Below are 17,102 nucleotides of genomic sequence, written 5' to 3' on the forward strand. Positions count from 1 at the left end.
ACACACAAACTTACCGGAAGACTGCTGGAAATTTCCAGAGCCCAGCAACGTGACGCCCTCTGTCAGCGGTTTGATCCTCTGGTCGTCGGAGTCGCTGCTCGGACCACTCTCCAGTTCCTGTCCTCCCACCTCACTTGATGAACTCCCACTCTGCCCTGTCATCCTAGCAACTTTGTGGGCTCTTCCTCTGGTCATTCTGACTGCAGACCCCTGGTCTTGGGAGCCCCTCCTTGAAGAAGCAGAAGAGGATGACGAGGACGATGAAGACCTCTCCTTGAGATTCCGCTTACGAGAGCCTCTGTCGGGAGGTGTGGTTTTTACCAGCCCAAAGAGTCGCTGCTTTCTGACTTGCTGGTTTACCTCCTCCCCATCCCAACTGCTACCTACCAAACCCTCTTCCTCACTATTAGCCATGGCAGCAGCGGTCTGGAGCAGCACTTCAGGCACCTCATCAGAATCTGAGTCATCCTCAGCTAAACCAGCATGCTCGGCAGAGGGGTTTGTGTTTGTCCGCCGACGGCGCGGTGTGGTTTTTACACGTGGAGAACGTTTATTCTCCTCTGATAAAGACAAACTTTTTGGGTCAGTTTGATCTTCCTCCTCCTCCTCCTCTTCTTCTTCCTCTTCCTCCTCTTCCTCCTCCACCTCCCCTTTCTCTTCATTATTACCACAATAATTCTCCACGTGTCGATCTCTCTCAGTCATTCCCTCCATGTCCATCCCTTTCTCCATCTCCACCTTTGCTCCACTTTCTTCCAGTGTTCCATCAGTCACTCCAATGTTCATGTTTTGTCTGTCAGGTGATGGATGAACAGAAGGAAAAGTGCTGCTGATGGGCTGTGGGCTGACTGGTACGGGAGTAAGTTTGACCACCAGCTCTTTAGTGAGTCCAGGGCTCCGTGATGACATGGCCTTCTTCGGTCTACGCTTCCCTTTTGATTTATTATCTAAAGCAACTCTATTGGCACGTTTGGGCCCAGTCAGCTCGTGGTCCAGGGCTTCCTGCAATTACAAGTTAGATGTTGTTGTAATACCTTCATATGAACAAACTGCAAAAAAGTATTATGGTTTCCACAAATATATTTAGAATCAACAACTGTTCTAAACATTGATAAGAAAAGTTTCTTGAGCAACAAATTAGCATATTAGAATGAATTTAGTGACACCGAAGACTGGAGAAATGACTGCAAATTCAGCATCGTCATCACAGGAATAATTTACATTTAAATTAAAGTTATTTTAAATTGTAATAATATTTCAAAATATAGTTTTTTTTTTACTGTATCTTTGATCAAATGTTATATCTGCCATAGTTTAACATTGGGACGTCTAAATTCAACTTACACTAGAATTTTAAAATTATTGATTTTAGGTTGTGTTTTTTTTGTTTGTTTTTAAATAAGACCAGTATCACCATCAGTCTTAACATGGAAATAATAATTACTGGGTTATCTGTGCATCCCTAATCAAAATTGTATGGTTTGTTAAAGCATTCTTCTTAGTTTTGGTAAAATTGGTAAAAACTGGTAACTTCTCTTACCTGTAATGCACTGTTGGCAGCATGCAGATCATCCAGTACAGCGCGGAACATCCGTAACTGTCCAATTCTCTCTACCTTCTCTTCTTGGTTTCCATCCTCCTCTCTTTCACTTTGAACAACTGCCTTGAAGGAATGACTCAAAGATGTTGTGACATCTACAAACCGCTGCATTCGCTGATAAAGGCCTACAGAGGGCACCATTCCACCTCCAGCCCCCATCAGATAGGATGCACCACGACCGCCCTTGTTCGCCCTCCCCCTGACCGAGTTTGGGTCGGTACGGGAGACTCGTTTTTGAGCCTGCTCCAAGCTCTCTAGAACAGAGTCACAGGACAACACCAGCTCCACCAGTGGCTCGGGACTGCACACATAACAGTACCACTTCCTCTCCTCCTCCAGAATGGTGGACAGCTCCTTCCTTCCCAGGTTACGCAGGACACATTTCTTACAGAAGGCGTTGCTGCAGTAATCACAGCCAATCAGACTGCCTCCCTCTGCACACCACCTGAATGAACAGGGATTTAGAGCAGTTGTTTTACAAACCTAAAAATAAGTGAATACATCAACTGCAAACCCTATCTATTAAAGGTGCTATATGTATTTTTTAGCGGCCTCTAGCGGTGATGTTTCAGATTGCAACCAATCTGAACACAAGAGCAGGCACTCATGGTACACGCCGGCCACACTGAGACTTTCAACACACCGGAGAAAGCATCACACAACATGCTGGAAGCTCATGTAAACTCCCACTGCAACGTTACAGTTATAGGCTACTTTTATCAGCTTACCGTTAGACTAATGCTCCATGCTCGTACCATGATAACGTTACATTTGTGGTGTTATCTAACATTAGGTATTTCACTAACTATTCATGCATCTTTCACAATCAACAATGTCAACATAGGTGAATGTATAATATGATAACGAAAACGGTTAGTGAACTAGACTGAACCATTTCAGTGTAACAGTAAGAAGATCGTATGAAGCAACACTACATTACTGTCTGGGTCAGTCCACCCCAAAATGATAAAAAGCAACAACAACAAAAACAACTTTGTTTTTGCTATTTTCATGCCATTTTATTTTTAAAGAATGTTTGTTTAAATAGGGGGGAGGAAAATATCCACCAATACATTTATTGCGGTATTTAGAGTATTTAATTGAATTTATGAGGTTTTAAATCCGAAAAAAATGATGATCTGCAAAAACAAGCAGCATTTTCTTAAATTCTAAATATATATCATCATTTTATAAATATACAGGAGATATTCACCCCCACTTAATAGTTAATCATGACAAATATGATCCTTATCTGCGATATAAAATTCTCTCTAGACAAGTGACAAAAAAAGCTAGACTTTTATACAAAACACTCTTTTAAACACACTCACGTACCTGCATTGCTCGTCCATCCCCTCCGAATCTTTGCTGATGTCATCACTCATATAATATTTAAAGCAACTCTACAAAAAAGCAAACAGATTCTTATGAAACTCTGCACTAGAGTTTCACTAGTTGTCAAACATGCTCAAAAAACAATGCAGGTTTGAGAAAGAAGTGTTGATTTTAAGACTCTCCTGTTTACTTTCATATGCATAAACGAACATTACACATATTCCTGCAGAGTTTCACATTTACATACCTTACAGATTAGCACTTTAAGCATAGGGTGCCTGTAGACTGAGTCACGTTGGAAATGATTCACCTGCTGACCGCACGCAGTGCAGTTTACCCTCTCCAGCTCATATCCTCCTAACACACAAACAAAAAACTAGAAGAGTTTACCCTCATAGCCTGACACACACAGTACAGTAGGAAATACTACAGAAATTGAATAAACAAAATAAAACATTTCAGTCTCCAGTGTATGAAAAATACACATTTAACCCATATTAAAGCCACTTAAGTTATTCACTAAAGAACAGTGATTGATTTTCTCTGTCTTTTGTTGTTTGATTAACATTAAGGACACAGGAAGAAGCAGGTATATTACGCTGCTGTGCATAATTCTAATGTACTGACATCTATTAAGAGACAACGCACCATATTTATGTGAATTCTCACCAAAATTGTGCTGTTATTTAATTTGCATCAATGAAATGCAATAAGCTGTGAAAGAACTGAATTCAAGATAGCATGCTTTCAGAGTGGAGGCTTTTTGTGCACTTGCTCCAGCTTCAGGTGCCAGACAGCACAAGTACAGCATTATTTTGTTAAAGGGTTAGTTCACCCAAAAATGAAAATTAAGTCATTAATTACTCACCCCCATGCTGTACCAACCCCGTAAGACCTTCGTTCGTCTTCGGAACACAAATGAAGATATTTTTGATTAAATTTGAGAGCTGTATAACTACCACATTGGCTCCTAAAGGACTGCCTCTTGACGGCCCAGAAAGTCAATGAAGAAAATGTTTAAATATCCCAAGTGACTACCGTGGCTCAACTATATGTTTATCAAGCGACGCGAATACTTTTTGTGTGAAAAAACAAACAAAAATAACGAGTTTATTCGACTATTTCTTTTCTTCCTTGTAGGCCAGAACGAGACTTCCTTATAGATTTCCACGACGCATGCGCGAGATTTGCGATCTGAAGTAGTGAAGCTGGTGTGAGCAGATCGCAAATCTCGCGCATGCGTCGTGGAAATCTATAAGGAAGTCTCGTTCTGGCCTACAAGGAAGAAAAGAAATAGTCGAATAAACTCGTTATTTTTGTTTGTTTTTTCGCACAAAAAGTATTCGCGTCGCTTGATAAACATATAGTTGAGCCACGGTAGTCACTTGGGATATTTAAACATTTTCTTCATTGACTTTTTGGGCCGTCAAGAGGCAGTCCCTTAGGAGCCAATGTGGTAGTTATACAGCTCTCAAATTTAATCAAAAATATCTTCATTTGTGTTCCGAAGACGAACGAAGGTCTTACGGGGTTGGTACAGCATGGGGGTGAGTAATTAATGACTTAATTTTCATTTTTGGGTGAACTAACCCTTTAAGTTTTTATGCAGCTTATTACACTTAAAATCTTTTTAACATTAAGCATGACCCATGCTTTGTTTTAAAAATGTCTTTATTTATCTAACAAGTCAATAACTTCAAGCAGTCCTTTGCAGTGTAGATATATTAATGCACCACAATATACATGATACAGCAAAATCTCTATACACTTTACATTGTCACCAGAATATATATCGACCAGCCCTATTTAAAGCTTAACATTGTGCCTCTCTCTTACCTCTGCGTCTGTCACCATCTCTGTGCTGCTTGTAAACACGTCTATTGCGGAATTCTGGACCACGGAAATCATCACGAGCTTCATTAAAGACCGGCTCTGGCAGCACAAACGCCGTTCCTGTGTCAGATAATAAAGGGGAACAAAGACAACTTGAAATTAGGGATGTTAATCCGATGACAGTTTGACCAATGGTTGACCGTATCAACGTTAACCGATCAAAGTTGTCTGTAGTTGGTTTAAAAAAAAAACACGAACTCTGCAGATGAAAAAAGTTCACATCTTGGGCAGACTACCAGCATTGCGTGTGAAATGGCTTCATCGCAGGTACATTGGCATATATTTCAGCATGTCATGTGAATATAGTTTCATGGGCTTTATTTTTTTCAGACGTCAAAAGATCGCGTAGCTCAAGTTTAAGCAATCAAATTTCGTAGTTCTTTTCGTGCTCGGGTTCCTACCCGCACCTCGAAGTTACATAGTGCCAGTAAAAGCGATACGACACTGTCAGGCTATGGCAAGTATGGTAAGTCAATGTACCATCTCCAGGGTTTTGAAAAAATATTAGTTGAAAAAGTTACATAGTAGTAGTGCTTTAATAAACCAATAAAAACATTTGGCGCGAGAACGCAGCGTTTGGGTTTGTGCGCTCACAAGGTTTGCGAAAAGTAAAGGCTAAAACACTCGAGGTTAGAGCCAGGGCAGATGACAGGATGAAGCGTGCAAAGAAAAGTAGTGTGTGGGACCATTTCACCAAAAAGAATGACACAGATGTAAGTTGCAATACAGTGCTTAAATACAGTAGTAGCACATCATCTATGATGTATCACCCAAAAACGCAACACCTGCAAGCCTCTTCAGGTAAGAAAGGTAGCCAAAGCCAACCTACCGTGTCATCTATGCTAGCTGGTAGGAAATGTGACAAACAGCGCTCAGAGACTATTATAGTGTGTGTGAGCGGGAGGCAGAGCGGCAGAGATATGTGACAGAGTTGTAAAATTGCAGGTGCAGCTCGAAATGGCTGTTATTTCAAATAGCGTAGCATATTTTAAACTAATCGGTAAACCGATTTCAATCGGCTAATAAGGCTTGGTGGTCGGTCAAGAACATTTTTAGTTTTCGCCATCCCTACTTGAAATATCCTAATGTATTCAATAACAGAAACCATAACATAAAATATATCACACAGGCATGATCATCTGAATCAGCCAAGTGAATACGAGAATAGGAGTAGCACCTTTGGGTAGAAAGTTAGTGTCATGGTCGTTGGAGTGGACAGACATCACATCCTCTGTTCCACTCTCAGACGAAACGTCTGACTCGTTCATCCCGCTGTGTTTGGTGACAACAGCCGGTTTCCTGTAAGAATAACAGTTCACAAATGAGTTCACTAAGTCAGAGCACAAAGGGTGTCCAGATGCGGTTCATCCTTTATTGACAAACCTTCTTGAACGAGCCGACGACAACATTCCCACTTCTGAGGGACCACTGGGCTGAAATGAAAACCATTTTTAATGAAAATCAAGTTCAGCCAACTTAAATTACAATGTTAATCTATACAATAGAGTGCCACAGGACCTAAAACTTTTAAACTTTTTGTTCCATCATCCCAAAGTCAATGGGTTTTTGTTTGAATGCCTCAAATAACATCTGTGGTTATTACAAGCTTAAAGGGTTAGTTCACCCAAAAATGAAAATTCTGTCAGTATTTACTCACCCTCATGTTGTTCCAACCCCGTAAGACCTTCGTTCATCTTCGGAAAACGAATTAAGATATTTAAGATATTAAAATCGCTCCTGCATACAGTCCATAGGCTTCTTGAGGGACTGGCTCTTGCCGTCCCCGAAAAGTCATAAAAGACATCGTTAAAATAGTCCAAGTGACTACAGGGGCTCAATCTTAAGTTTATCAAACGACGAGAACACTTTTGTGCGCAAAAAAACAACAAAAATAACGACTTTATTTCAACTATTCGTTTATTTCTCCCTCTGCGCGAGTCAGCTAACTAGTTTAATAGCGTAAGCTTCTGTTATTGTACGTCACACGCATCACACACACATGACCAGCGTCGACCAATAGTGAGCCTACGTGTGACGTAGCTCTACGCAATCACACTACGTTAACGGACTATAGGCTTATGGAGAAGGAAGTGAATAGTTGAAATAAAGTCGTTATTTTTGTTGTTTTTTTGCGCACAAAAGTGTTCTCGTCGTTTGATAAACTTAAGATTGAGCCCCTGTAGTCACTTGGACTATTTTAACGATGTCTTCAATTACTTTTCGAGGACAGCAAGAGCCAGTCCCTCAAGAAGCCTATGGACTGTATGCAGGAGCGATTTTAATATCCTAAATATCTTAATTTGTGTTCCGAAGATGAACGAAGGTCTTACGGGGTTGGAACAACATGAGGGTGAGTAAATACTGACAGAATTTTCATTTTTGGGTGAACTAACCCTTTAAGATATTTTTTCTACTACATAAAATACATCACCAAGAACCCACTTTAAGTTTTTACGTGTCTTGAAAAAGGCGGTTTCTAACCTTTGGCTAAATCAAATTAGATTGTCAGGGGCATTAAACGTCATCATGGCAAACAGTAATGTAGTCCACTTCTACAGGATCATGGTCTTTAAACTCATGCTCTAGCAAACTATACTAAATCAAACTTTCCAAATTGTAAATTTGAAAAAATTCCAGATTTTATTAATTTTTAATTTTTTTAAAGGTGCCATCTAACATAATAAATCAAATCTTACTCCATATTCCATAACAGATGGGGGCAGTATACCTCCAGAAAATGACTTGTGCTCCTACCATCACGCATGTTATTCAAATCATTTGACATGATAGTAAAAGGTTGGAAGACCGCAGTTACACATGGAGCATTTGGAGATTTTTAGAGATCAGAGACTCAATGAACAACATCTCAACACTAAATGATGAGGACCGCCTCATAGACGCCTGTCTCAAAAACACGCTGGTGCATTTCGACGATATGGGAAAATAAAAGCTTGGGCAATTATTTGAAGATTATGGTATTCGTTTTGTTCATATTACACTTTTATTGTTAGTGAATTAATTTGACAGACAGCATTCGCTGATGTTGATCAAGCTAGCGCCGTGAATTCACTGTGAGACGCACGCAATTGACACTTAGCAAGCAGGTTAGTTAAGCTCTCAGATTCTGTCAATTTTATTACGCAATTCAAAGAATAAATACCGTTTTGGCGCTTGTACATGTTACACCACAGATCCCTAGCACACGTGAACCGATCGTCTCTACTAGCTAATGGAAAAAGGACATGAACTCGTTGAAAGATACCGTATGCTACAACTTACCAAAATGTATTCCTCATGCATAATGTCGACCAATGATTTTTTGAACTCTTCCCTGAACTGAAATGTAGTCATGGGCTGTATTTCCACACGACTGACATCAGGTTCAAGTACACACAAGCCGGCACGAGCGCGACTCACTCGTGTATTGCAGTTTGGCTGGTGCTAATGTTGCCCGTCCGCATACCGCCTCCCATGGCCGGAACTGGTATTACGACACCTGCCGGGCCGGGGCTAGTAATTTAGCATGATAATTCAGGTTAATATCTCGGCAGCACTATAACTTGACAGTTTTTTAATGACATCATTTATTTCTTCTCATTCTTTTGATGCGTGTAGCTCATTTTTTGGATATTGTTACCTCAATTATTACATATGGCACCTTTAAAGATGGAAAAGTCATCTGAAGCTTAGTGGTAGTGACGTTAAAGTCATGCGACTGTGATGAATGGGTTAGTTCACCCAAAATAAGTTTTTGGACCAAAATTTATTTTCAATGCTTTAAAAAATTCTAACTAATCCACATGGTGTTCAAAATTCTAACTAACCCACTGATGTCACATGGACTACTTTGATTATGTCTTATGTCCTTGACAGTATATCGTACATACATTTTCAATGGAGGGACAGAAAGCTCTCAGACTAAATCTAAAATATTTTAAACTGTTCCAAAGATGAACGGAGGTCTTACAGGCTTGGAACGACATGAGGGTGAATAATTTATGACATAATTTTCATATTTGGGTGAACTAACCCTTGAAGTTTGTTTATAGCATAACTTTAACTTTCTGATAGATTTGTATTTAGGTATGCAAGTTGTTTTCATTTGTGAAGATCATCTCATCCCTGCAGCACTCTAGAAACAGTCTACCTCCTCTGTGCTCTGGACAAGAGCCTGCTGCTCCAGGTATTCTTTGGCCGTAGTTCCTGTCAACAAGATATGATAGAAAATTAACTATAAATACTCCATTAATGAGTTTGTTTTTAGTTCTGATTCTGTTGTGACTGTAATGATCAATATTTTCCCTACTGTACTCACCATTCCAGTGTCCAGGTAAAGTAGGTTCATTTTTGTCATCTGTAGATGCCGACAGGTACTCATGGAGCTTCCCAATCAGCTCACCTAACTTACTTCCTCCACCGGCCACCGGCCTGGGTCTGCAAAGACAAGACACAGCTCATCTCCATGGCAACTGCCTCCCGCTTGAATCTCTCATGAAACATTAAATACACCGAATAGCCCTTTATAAACACCAAAGCACACTACACACAACCACAGAGAGTTTCTAAAAAAAGAACCATATCTAAGGCTTCAGTCTGACAGAAATATGTGAGGTTTACGTTTAATAAGACTTAAATAGTGGAGCACCGACTCTTTGTTCGCCTGGTGCAGATAACGTTAGAGCAAAACTGCAAAGTCAAAACGTAACATTACTTTATGTAAGGGATATTAAAGAGCAGATATTTATTTCAAACAGCGACTGGATTTAATTGATGTATTGCCGATGAATATTAACAAACACAACAGTGTGCACGTTAGCAATGCAACAGAAAATAACGTTAGTCGTGCGCCTTACCTCAAGACTTCAGTAGACATCGCTTCCTCACGCGCAATGGTTCAACATACCGCCGAGCTTTTAGCAGAACCAACAACAGCGATGCGTTTACCAGTTATCAGGATACAACTCATAATTGTCCAAAAGAAAAAACTAACCAAAAGCCAGTTTCACCCGCCATCTTCCCAGTGGAACTTGCGCCATGCAGCCTAGGCTAAAATGGCGCACCGGAAACTATGCTGTGACCGTGACTGACGTCAGGTGATGGCGTAATTACTTCATAGGATTTCGTCATAACCACACGTGGAGACAACTGAGGCTGGTCAATGTCAGCTTTATTTTTAAATGAGCTTGAGTTGCAAACAGTATACATTCGGATCACAGTAATAATGGAGAATATATTTGGTTATTTTTCTGCATACATTAGTGCGAAAAAGCGAATTAAGGCATGAACCCAACATGTTACAAAGAGCCTATACAGTCTATCAATTCACATTTTGACTGCAGCATTTGTCCTGGGTATGGACTGTTTTCACAGCCATATTAAATATTTCACAAATGAAAACGAGCCTTTATTAATAGTAATAAAAATATTTTTAGCTGCATTTGTGCATTTGTAATTGTATTAATCTATTTATCTTTAATTAATTTATATTTCAGTTGTAGTTTGTCATTTTAGTATAGCTACGTCATCTTTGATTTCAATTAGTTCCCAACTTTTCTCATTTTCGTTTGATTCAAAAAATAATAATTGCCTAATATTTATATTTTATAGTCTTTACATGGACACATCATTTGGAGAATTGATAGATAGATGAATTTGTATATTTTATTTTATTTCAGCTTTTTTCAATTAACAATAGTTAATAACAACACTGATGATATATCTATATATAAATATAGATGCAGTCCTGAAGGACTACTTCTATCTCTCACACATTTTCATTTAGGGAAAATTAAATATGGTGTCTTTCTTAAAAAAAAAATATATATATATATATATATCCATTAAAGACAATACTTGAAAAACCAAGTCTAAACGCTGAAGGCTGTTGGAACGTGTTTGAAAAAGCAATTGTCTGTGACTGTAAATTTATGTGCATCTAGAAATATAGGCTAATCCTGCAAGTGACATAGAGGCACAATCTTTATGGTGCAAATGAGCATATCTATGCTGTTGAATTGGCTCGTGGTGTGTTAGCATTACTCTCAAAGTCCATCTCTTGATCTGAAACAAGCCCAAGGCCCGTATGACACAGTTGTCTCTCAAGCGCTGTAATTCGTTGCTTCAGTCTGCTTTGAGTCACTGTAAACTCACCGAGCAACCGTGCGAAACGTGCTTGTAGAACATCCAGTGAGCCCTCCAGATGTTTAACTTTCTCGTCTGTATCCATGACAAGCATGCCTGCCTGTGCGGTGCTTTCATCCAGAAGCCCCTGCTTCCTCAGAATCTCCCTTCCACGCTCCTCCAGAACCTTCTGAGCGTCTGGGTATTCGGTTACGGCCTCCATTAGGTCGTCCTTTGAAAGGCAGAAGAGGTCAGAGTAGCCGATGCTGCGAATGTTAGCTGTCCGACGGTTTCCCATTTTACTACCCTGAATGTTAAGAATGCTAATCTCACCAAAACAGCCTCCAGCTGTTAGCAATGCAAACTGTGTCACCCCATCATCAGCAACAACTGCTAATTTTCCCTCTTTAATGATATACATCTCTTTTCCAATGTCTCCTTTTCGGCAGATGTAGTCACCGGGACTGTACACTTGAGGGCGCAGCTTTAAAACCAGTTCTACCAGCAGTCCGGCCTCACAGTCTTGAAAGATGCGAACTTTCTTCAGAGTAGATAAATGAACGTTGATGGCAATTTCTGCACGTAGCTTGTCAGGAAGATTCTTTAAGACTTCCTGTTCATCCACCGCTTTCTGATTTGTCCACAGGTAGTCAAACCATTTGATAACACGTGTCTCAAGATGGCGACTGACTTTGCGGAAGTGCATGTAATGTTTAATAGCGTCAATCCGTCCCTGGAACTCTGCCCGTGTGGCGTTCATATTGGAAATCATGGAGCCCACATTACCCACAATGGTGGCAAAAATGAGCACTCCGACAAGAAAATCAAACACCACAAACACATATTCCTCGTCCCGTACGGGCGGTGGCATCTCTCCGATGGTGGTCAGGGTCAATGTGGACCAGTAGAAGCAGTATACGTAACTCCGTCTCAGAGATCCTTCCTCTATAGATGAGATGTTGGGATAAACCCATGGATCTGACCCAAAACCAAGAGACTTTGAGATGGCATAGAAGATGCAGGCATTCCAGTGGATAATAACTAGAATGTAGAGCACCAAGTTCCAGATGCGGAAGATGTTTGGGTAGTTGGTTCTCGTCTCAGTACGATTGAAGAACTCAAACATACGAGAGAAGCGCAGGAGGCGGTTGAAGCGGACCTGTGGTGTGTTGATGCCCACGAAGATGTACGCCAGGTCCGTGGGAAGGATGGAGATAAGGTCCAATTTGAACTGAAATGTATGAATGTAGCTGTCTCTGAGTTTCGCTAGGTCCTTCACCAGAAGTCCTTGCTCCAGGTAACCTGGAAGAGCGTAAAATGCATTATAGTTCATTCAGTAACACAAAGAATACAAAAATCTGCACGTTTCCAAGATGCTGAAATAAAAAAAGTCTCGATGAAACTGAAGTGGCGAAAGATCATTTGTCCATATTGTATTGTACATCTGAGTGAAAAGGAAAAGAAAAAATGTAGGACAAGAACTTGGTTCTATGCATCAGTTTTTGAATGGATGGAGGCAGATGTGTAAGAAAGGGGCGGGGTTAAAGCAGACAAAATCTGGCATATGTCACCAAAGAAAGTCTGTCGTTTCACCAGAAATTACGAGGTCAAAATAATAATGAAAAAAAAAATAAAGAAACATGCATGTATGAAATGTTTACAATAAAATCAATAGCACACAATTAGTAAATAGATGAATTTTCGTTTCATTACGGTTTTAAATTAACATGAAATATGCATGTGTGATTTTCCAGCCTACATGGAACAAACACGGGGTCAACAACAAAAGATATGGGAAGTAAAAGTTTGAAATATGAAACTTAAAGGAGCCGTATGTAAGATTGTGGCCAAAACTGGTACTGCAATCACTTTAAAATTACTGACTCGAGGTTGCCAGATAGGCTGCAGGATCCAACATTTTTTTTATCCGAGACGTTTGTATCTGCAGCTTTGGTAACTAGAGCAGTGCTGGCAAACCGGATGCTGCAACACAACTGACTCTGTGATTGGTAGATCGGTGGAGGGTGGAGCATCAGACCAAAACATGACAACATCAACATCAGTTGAGGGCTGCAACTTCACTTTTTAAATGACAATATCCTGGCTGGACTACTGTTGTCAGTGATATAAGTATTTGAAATGAACACGGTTTCTCAATGTGGCATATCAAGGCCATTTTATGATTTTTTGAAATAAATTTCAAATTTCCTTTAAAAGACATTAATGTAAACTATGCACAATTAGTTATGCAACAAACAAAATGCAGCTAATATGTTTGTGTTCTTGCTGTTCACAAATATAAACCACTCCTGTAGCTAATACAGCATGGTGCAGGAAATCCCAAGGTTAGGTTCAATTCCCAGGGAATGCAGGAACTGATTGAATGCAATGTAAGCTGGATTAAAGAGTCCTCCAAATACATAAAAGCAATTCAATACAAGATTTTGTGATGCTAATATAACATGATTTCTATATAGTGTTTCTGTAATGAGTGAAGGCAATGAATTCAATCTTTGGGATAATTGGTGTAAGTCAGGAATTTTGAGTGTATGTGTGTGTGTGTGTGTGTGTGTGTGTGTCTGTACCTGTCCTTAGCCGCATACATGAATCCAGTATGTAGACAAAGTCACAAATATAGTCAAAAACCAGCCAGACAATAGGATTCTCAGTCTGAAGCTGATCAAAACATGCTCTATTCACACAAAGACAGAAAGAGAAAGAACACAAGAACCACAAATATTTAGACAACCTGCAGAAACACACATCTGTACAGTTAGTCAAGCAGTTGTCTCAAAGGACTGTTCTGTTTGTGGAAGAGTGACAGGCGTAACAAAAGAGCATTAGAGCATCTTAACAATTAGTTACACCAGAAACAAACTGACAGCACAGGGAACTGTGGGTTTATCAGGAGCACATTAACAAAAGGTGTAGTGATGAATATGTAAACAAGAAAGACTAGGTGAAAAGTCACACCTGGCTACAAGAAGAACCCAGTTATAGAGCACAGCAGCGGCGATAAAGAAGAGCCAGTAGTAGTAAATATCATCAGATGGAGAAACTATAAATGTCTCCCATTGTTTCCTGTGGAAAAAAACCCACACACATATGTAACAAATGTTATCCTCTCTGTATTTAGAATAGGTTTCATGCCCATATGTAAAACAAAAATAAATGTCACATTACTTTGTATTTCCCTTAGTATTTCCATTGGCGTCCGGTTGGTTGTTGCTCCTTCGACTGGGTGGGGCTCGAACTTCGGGTCCCCGGAATCTCTCTAGGAAGGAATCGGGTCTCTCTTCTTCCTCAATCAGACTCCTGTGTGCCCAGTCTCTCAGAGTCACCACCAGAGTCACCAACCTGGCAACACAAGAGAGAAAGGATTTATTTATTCACAGACTTGCTGTGGCACATGTGAGAATATGTATGTGTATATTTATATGGTTCCTAAACCTGGACAGAGCTCCTCTTCCTCTAAAGGAGTTTCTTGATGGCGCATCTTGGGGCTCTAGAGCAGCTACTCGCTGCAGCTCAGACGAGGTGTCATCACACGCAGACTGAGACCTGATAGAACGACAAATGGATGAAGACAGAACATGAGAATAACTCCGAATCAAATTATGTTGTTATTGAGGTGTTTTATGTTAAATATGACTTAGGGGGATAGTTTTATGAATTTCTTTCTTCTGCTGAACACAAAATAAGTTATTTTGAAGAATGTCAGTAACCAAACAGTTTTTGGTCCCCATTGACTTCCATAGTGGCCTATATTTTTCATATGGAAGTCAACGGGGACCAGCATCTGTTTGGTTACTGAAATTCTTCCAAATAACTTCTTCTGGGTTCAACAAAAGAAAGAAATTCATATAACAACATGAGGTTGAGTAAATGATGACAGAATTTACATTGTTATGTGAACTATTCCTTTAAGATGTTAAAATGCTATTTTAATTTTTTTATTACTATACCACTCAAAGATTTGGGGTCAGTAAGATTTTATTTTTTATTTTTTGAAAGAAAACAATATTTTTAATACCATCATCAAGGATGCTTTAAATTAATTACAAGTGACCAAATAATTCTATTTCAAATAAATGCTTGATCTTTTTATTCTCCAAAGAATCCAGATTTATTTTTTTAATCATGGTTAGCAAATAAACTGTTTTAATGTTTTCTGAAGGATCATGTGATATTGAAGACTGAAGAAATGGTTGGTGAAAATGTAACTTTGCCATTACAGGAATAAATTACATTTTGAAATGTACTCAAATAGAAAACAGCTCTTTTAAAATGTAATAATAGTTCAGAGTATTAATGTTTTTACTGTATTTGGTGAACATGCAATACTTCTTTCAAGAACATTTAAAAAAAATCTACTGACCCCTCAAGTTTGGATTTTTGGGTATTTACATTTTCAAACCAGTCTCATCACACTTTTGCAAATTTTTAAGAGTTATGATTATACTTTTGGAATAGTGTGACGATTTAATATCTCAACCTTTTATTTGCAGTGCTGTAGGCTCTTTTCAGCCCTGCACAAATCGTTTTAATTTGTTACTGGAATGAGTCAATTCAGAGGCAAATGACAGCTGTTGATAGAATATTGATTAGGGGTAAAAATTATAACATGAAATGATATTGTTTCATCCTCTTACACTTCGCTTCTGAGGACCACATAGATCACCAAATTGGTTTTTACTATAATTGTGAGGACATTTGGTCTGAACAGACCACACAGACACAAACACAAAATCACTGACCTGCTGAGCACACTCTCTGCTCGGTCCTGCTCATCCTCTTGAGTTTGCACAGAGAGACGATGAGAGCAGGGAGATCCCTCAGCAGCCGACTGGCCCGTCATACTGTACACACAAAAACACACGATCACTTCACTTATGAAAAATAAGTGTCCTATAGTATAATTATTTTAAACAAAAAAAATAAGAAAGTATACTTTCAGTCTTCGTTTTATGTACTTCTCAGAAGTATATTTTATGTAGGCCTAACTAAAATATGAGCTATAAGTATTTGACTACACATGTAGTAGCCTAGGCTATTGCAGTACAAAGAAAAAACAAGTACAAGTAAACTAGTTGTGTACTCAAAAGTTAACTAGGCTACTGTTAAAGTATAGGGCCTATACTTTCGTAAAAAGGTGAGTCCCAACAGTACGCTACACTTTTGCTGATAGTAACTTGAATACTTCTTTGAAAGTGTTGTTGTTCTGCCACCACTTTGTGTTGCATTAGAGACATCTAGTGGTGTAAAGTTGTATCGCATTAGATTTCTTTTTAGTCCCTCTTCTCTTGCCGTTGTTTTCCTGTTAGTTCTATTTGCCTTTGGTAGGAAGTCTGTAAATATTCCTGTAGGAAGTATTTACTATAGTCTTTCTTTATTGTCCGTTTTAGGATAATATGTTTGTTGTATTGATAGATGCTAATTGTGATTAGCATGTCTTCATAGACATCCATGTTAATGTTATCTTAAATGCTTATTAGTCAAATCTCATTATATTGCTAATATTTCTTATGTGTGAATAAGTGTAACTTAGTTATCTAAATGAGGACATGTTTTTTTAAATCCCAGCTCTCAAAAATATGTTACAAGCATGCTTTCCCATGAGAACGAAATTTCTGAATGTTCTTAGAGCGTTCAAAACGTCAAGTTTTAAAAATGTTTTAAAAACTTTTCTTTCTTTTTTTGTTATGAATATTTTCTATATTTTATCATTTTGCAAGTATTATGGGAAAGTTACTGTGAGTGTTCTTTAAACCATCTCCAAAAAGTAAAGTTAAAAAACGAATGTCCAATTAAAATGTAAGAAAAAATGTTAATAATGTTAACACCAGATAACTTTGGACAAACAACATTACTAAAAGGACGTTTGTTCATCTATTATAAGAAAACCTTGCCAGAATGTTAGACAAAGATCTAGAACCTTCCCAGTTAGCATGGGACCATATTATATGCTAACAAAAAACATGCATCTGAAAAAAAAAAATGATAATCAAATATTCATTAAAAATAGGCCTACATTTAAGTTTTTTTAAAAAAAAAATTCCTAATTTGAAAATGCCCAAAGTGAGGTTTTGTCAGAATAAGCTGATTTTTATTGACAAAATATTTAGACATTTTCTGCCGACATTACATTCTATTT

At 38.7% G+C, this 17,102-nt stretch overlaps 2 protein-coding genes across 4 annotated transcripts in view; both read right to left on the minus strand.

The window, feature by feature from the left end:
* Positions 1–9,904, minus strand: part of atrxl (ATRX chromatin remodeler, like) — a 24,031-nt gene extending 14,127 nt beyond the window's left edge. For all 3 annotated transcript variants that reach the window (XM_039659935.2, XM_039659934.2, XM_089130450.1), the window contains exons 1-10: positions 9,682–9,904; positions 9,144–9,262; positions 8,976–9,031; positions 6,212–6,261; positions 6,006–6,127; positions 4,772–4,888; positions 3,183–3,292; positions 2,936–3,003; positions 1,541–2,045; positions 15–1,002 (exon numbers count right to left, since the gene is read on the minus strand). In XM_039659935.2, the coding sequence (XP_039515869.2) occupies positions 15–1,002; positions 1,541–2,045; positions 2,936–3,003; positions 3,183–3,292; positions 4,772–4,888; positions 6,006–6,127; positions 6,212–6,261; positions 8,976–9,031; positions 9,144–9,262; positions 9,682–9,701 (2,155 nt within the window). In that variant the 5' untranslated portion in view covers positions 9,702–9,904. The remainder of the gene's footprint in view (positions 1–14; positions 1,003–1,540; positions 2,046–2,935; positions 3,004–3,182; positions 3,293–4,771; positions 4,889–6,005; positions 6,128–6,211; positions 6,262–8,975; positions 9,032–9,143; positions 9,263–9,681) is intronic.
* Positions 9,905–10,178: 274 nt separating this feature from the next.
* On the minus strand, positions 10,179–15,806 carry cnga2b (cyclic nucleotide gated channel subunit alpha 2b). The gene is made up of 6 exons (XM_039659937.2): positions 15,706–15,806; positions 14,399–14,509; positions 14,132–14,305; positions 13,922–14,029; positions 13,534–13,640; positions 10,179–12,250 (listed from the first exon to the last, which is right to left on the minus strand). The coding sequence occupies exons 1-6, from the start codon at positions 15,804–15,806 to the stop codon at positions 10,830–10,832; spliced, it is 2,022 nt and encodes a 673-aa protein (XP_039515871.1). The 3' UTR covers positions 10,179–10,829.
* Between the last annotated feature and the right edge of the window lie 1,296 nt (positions 15,807–17,102).

The sequence above is a fragment of the Pimephales promelas genome, chromosome 4 (genome assembly GCF_988280905.1).
Source record: "Pimephales promelas chromosome 4, fPimPro1.hap1.1, whole genome shotgun sequence".
NCBI classification, from domain to species: Eukaryota; Metazoa; Chordata; class Actinopteri; order Cypriniformes; family Leuciscidae; genus Pimephales; species Pimephales promelas.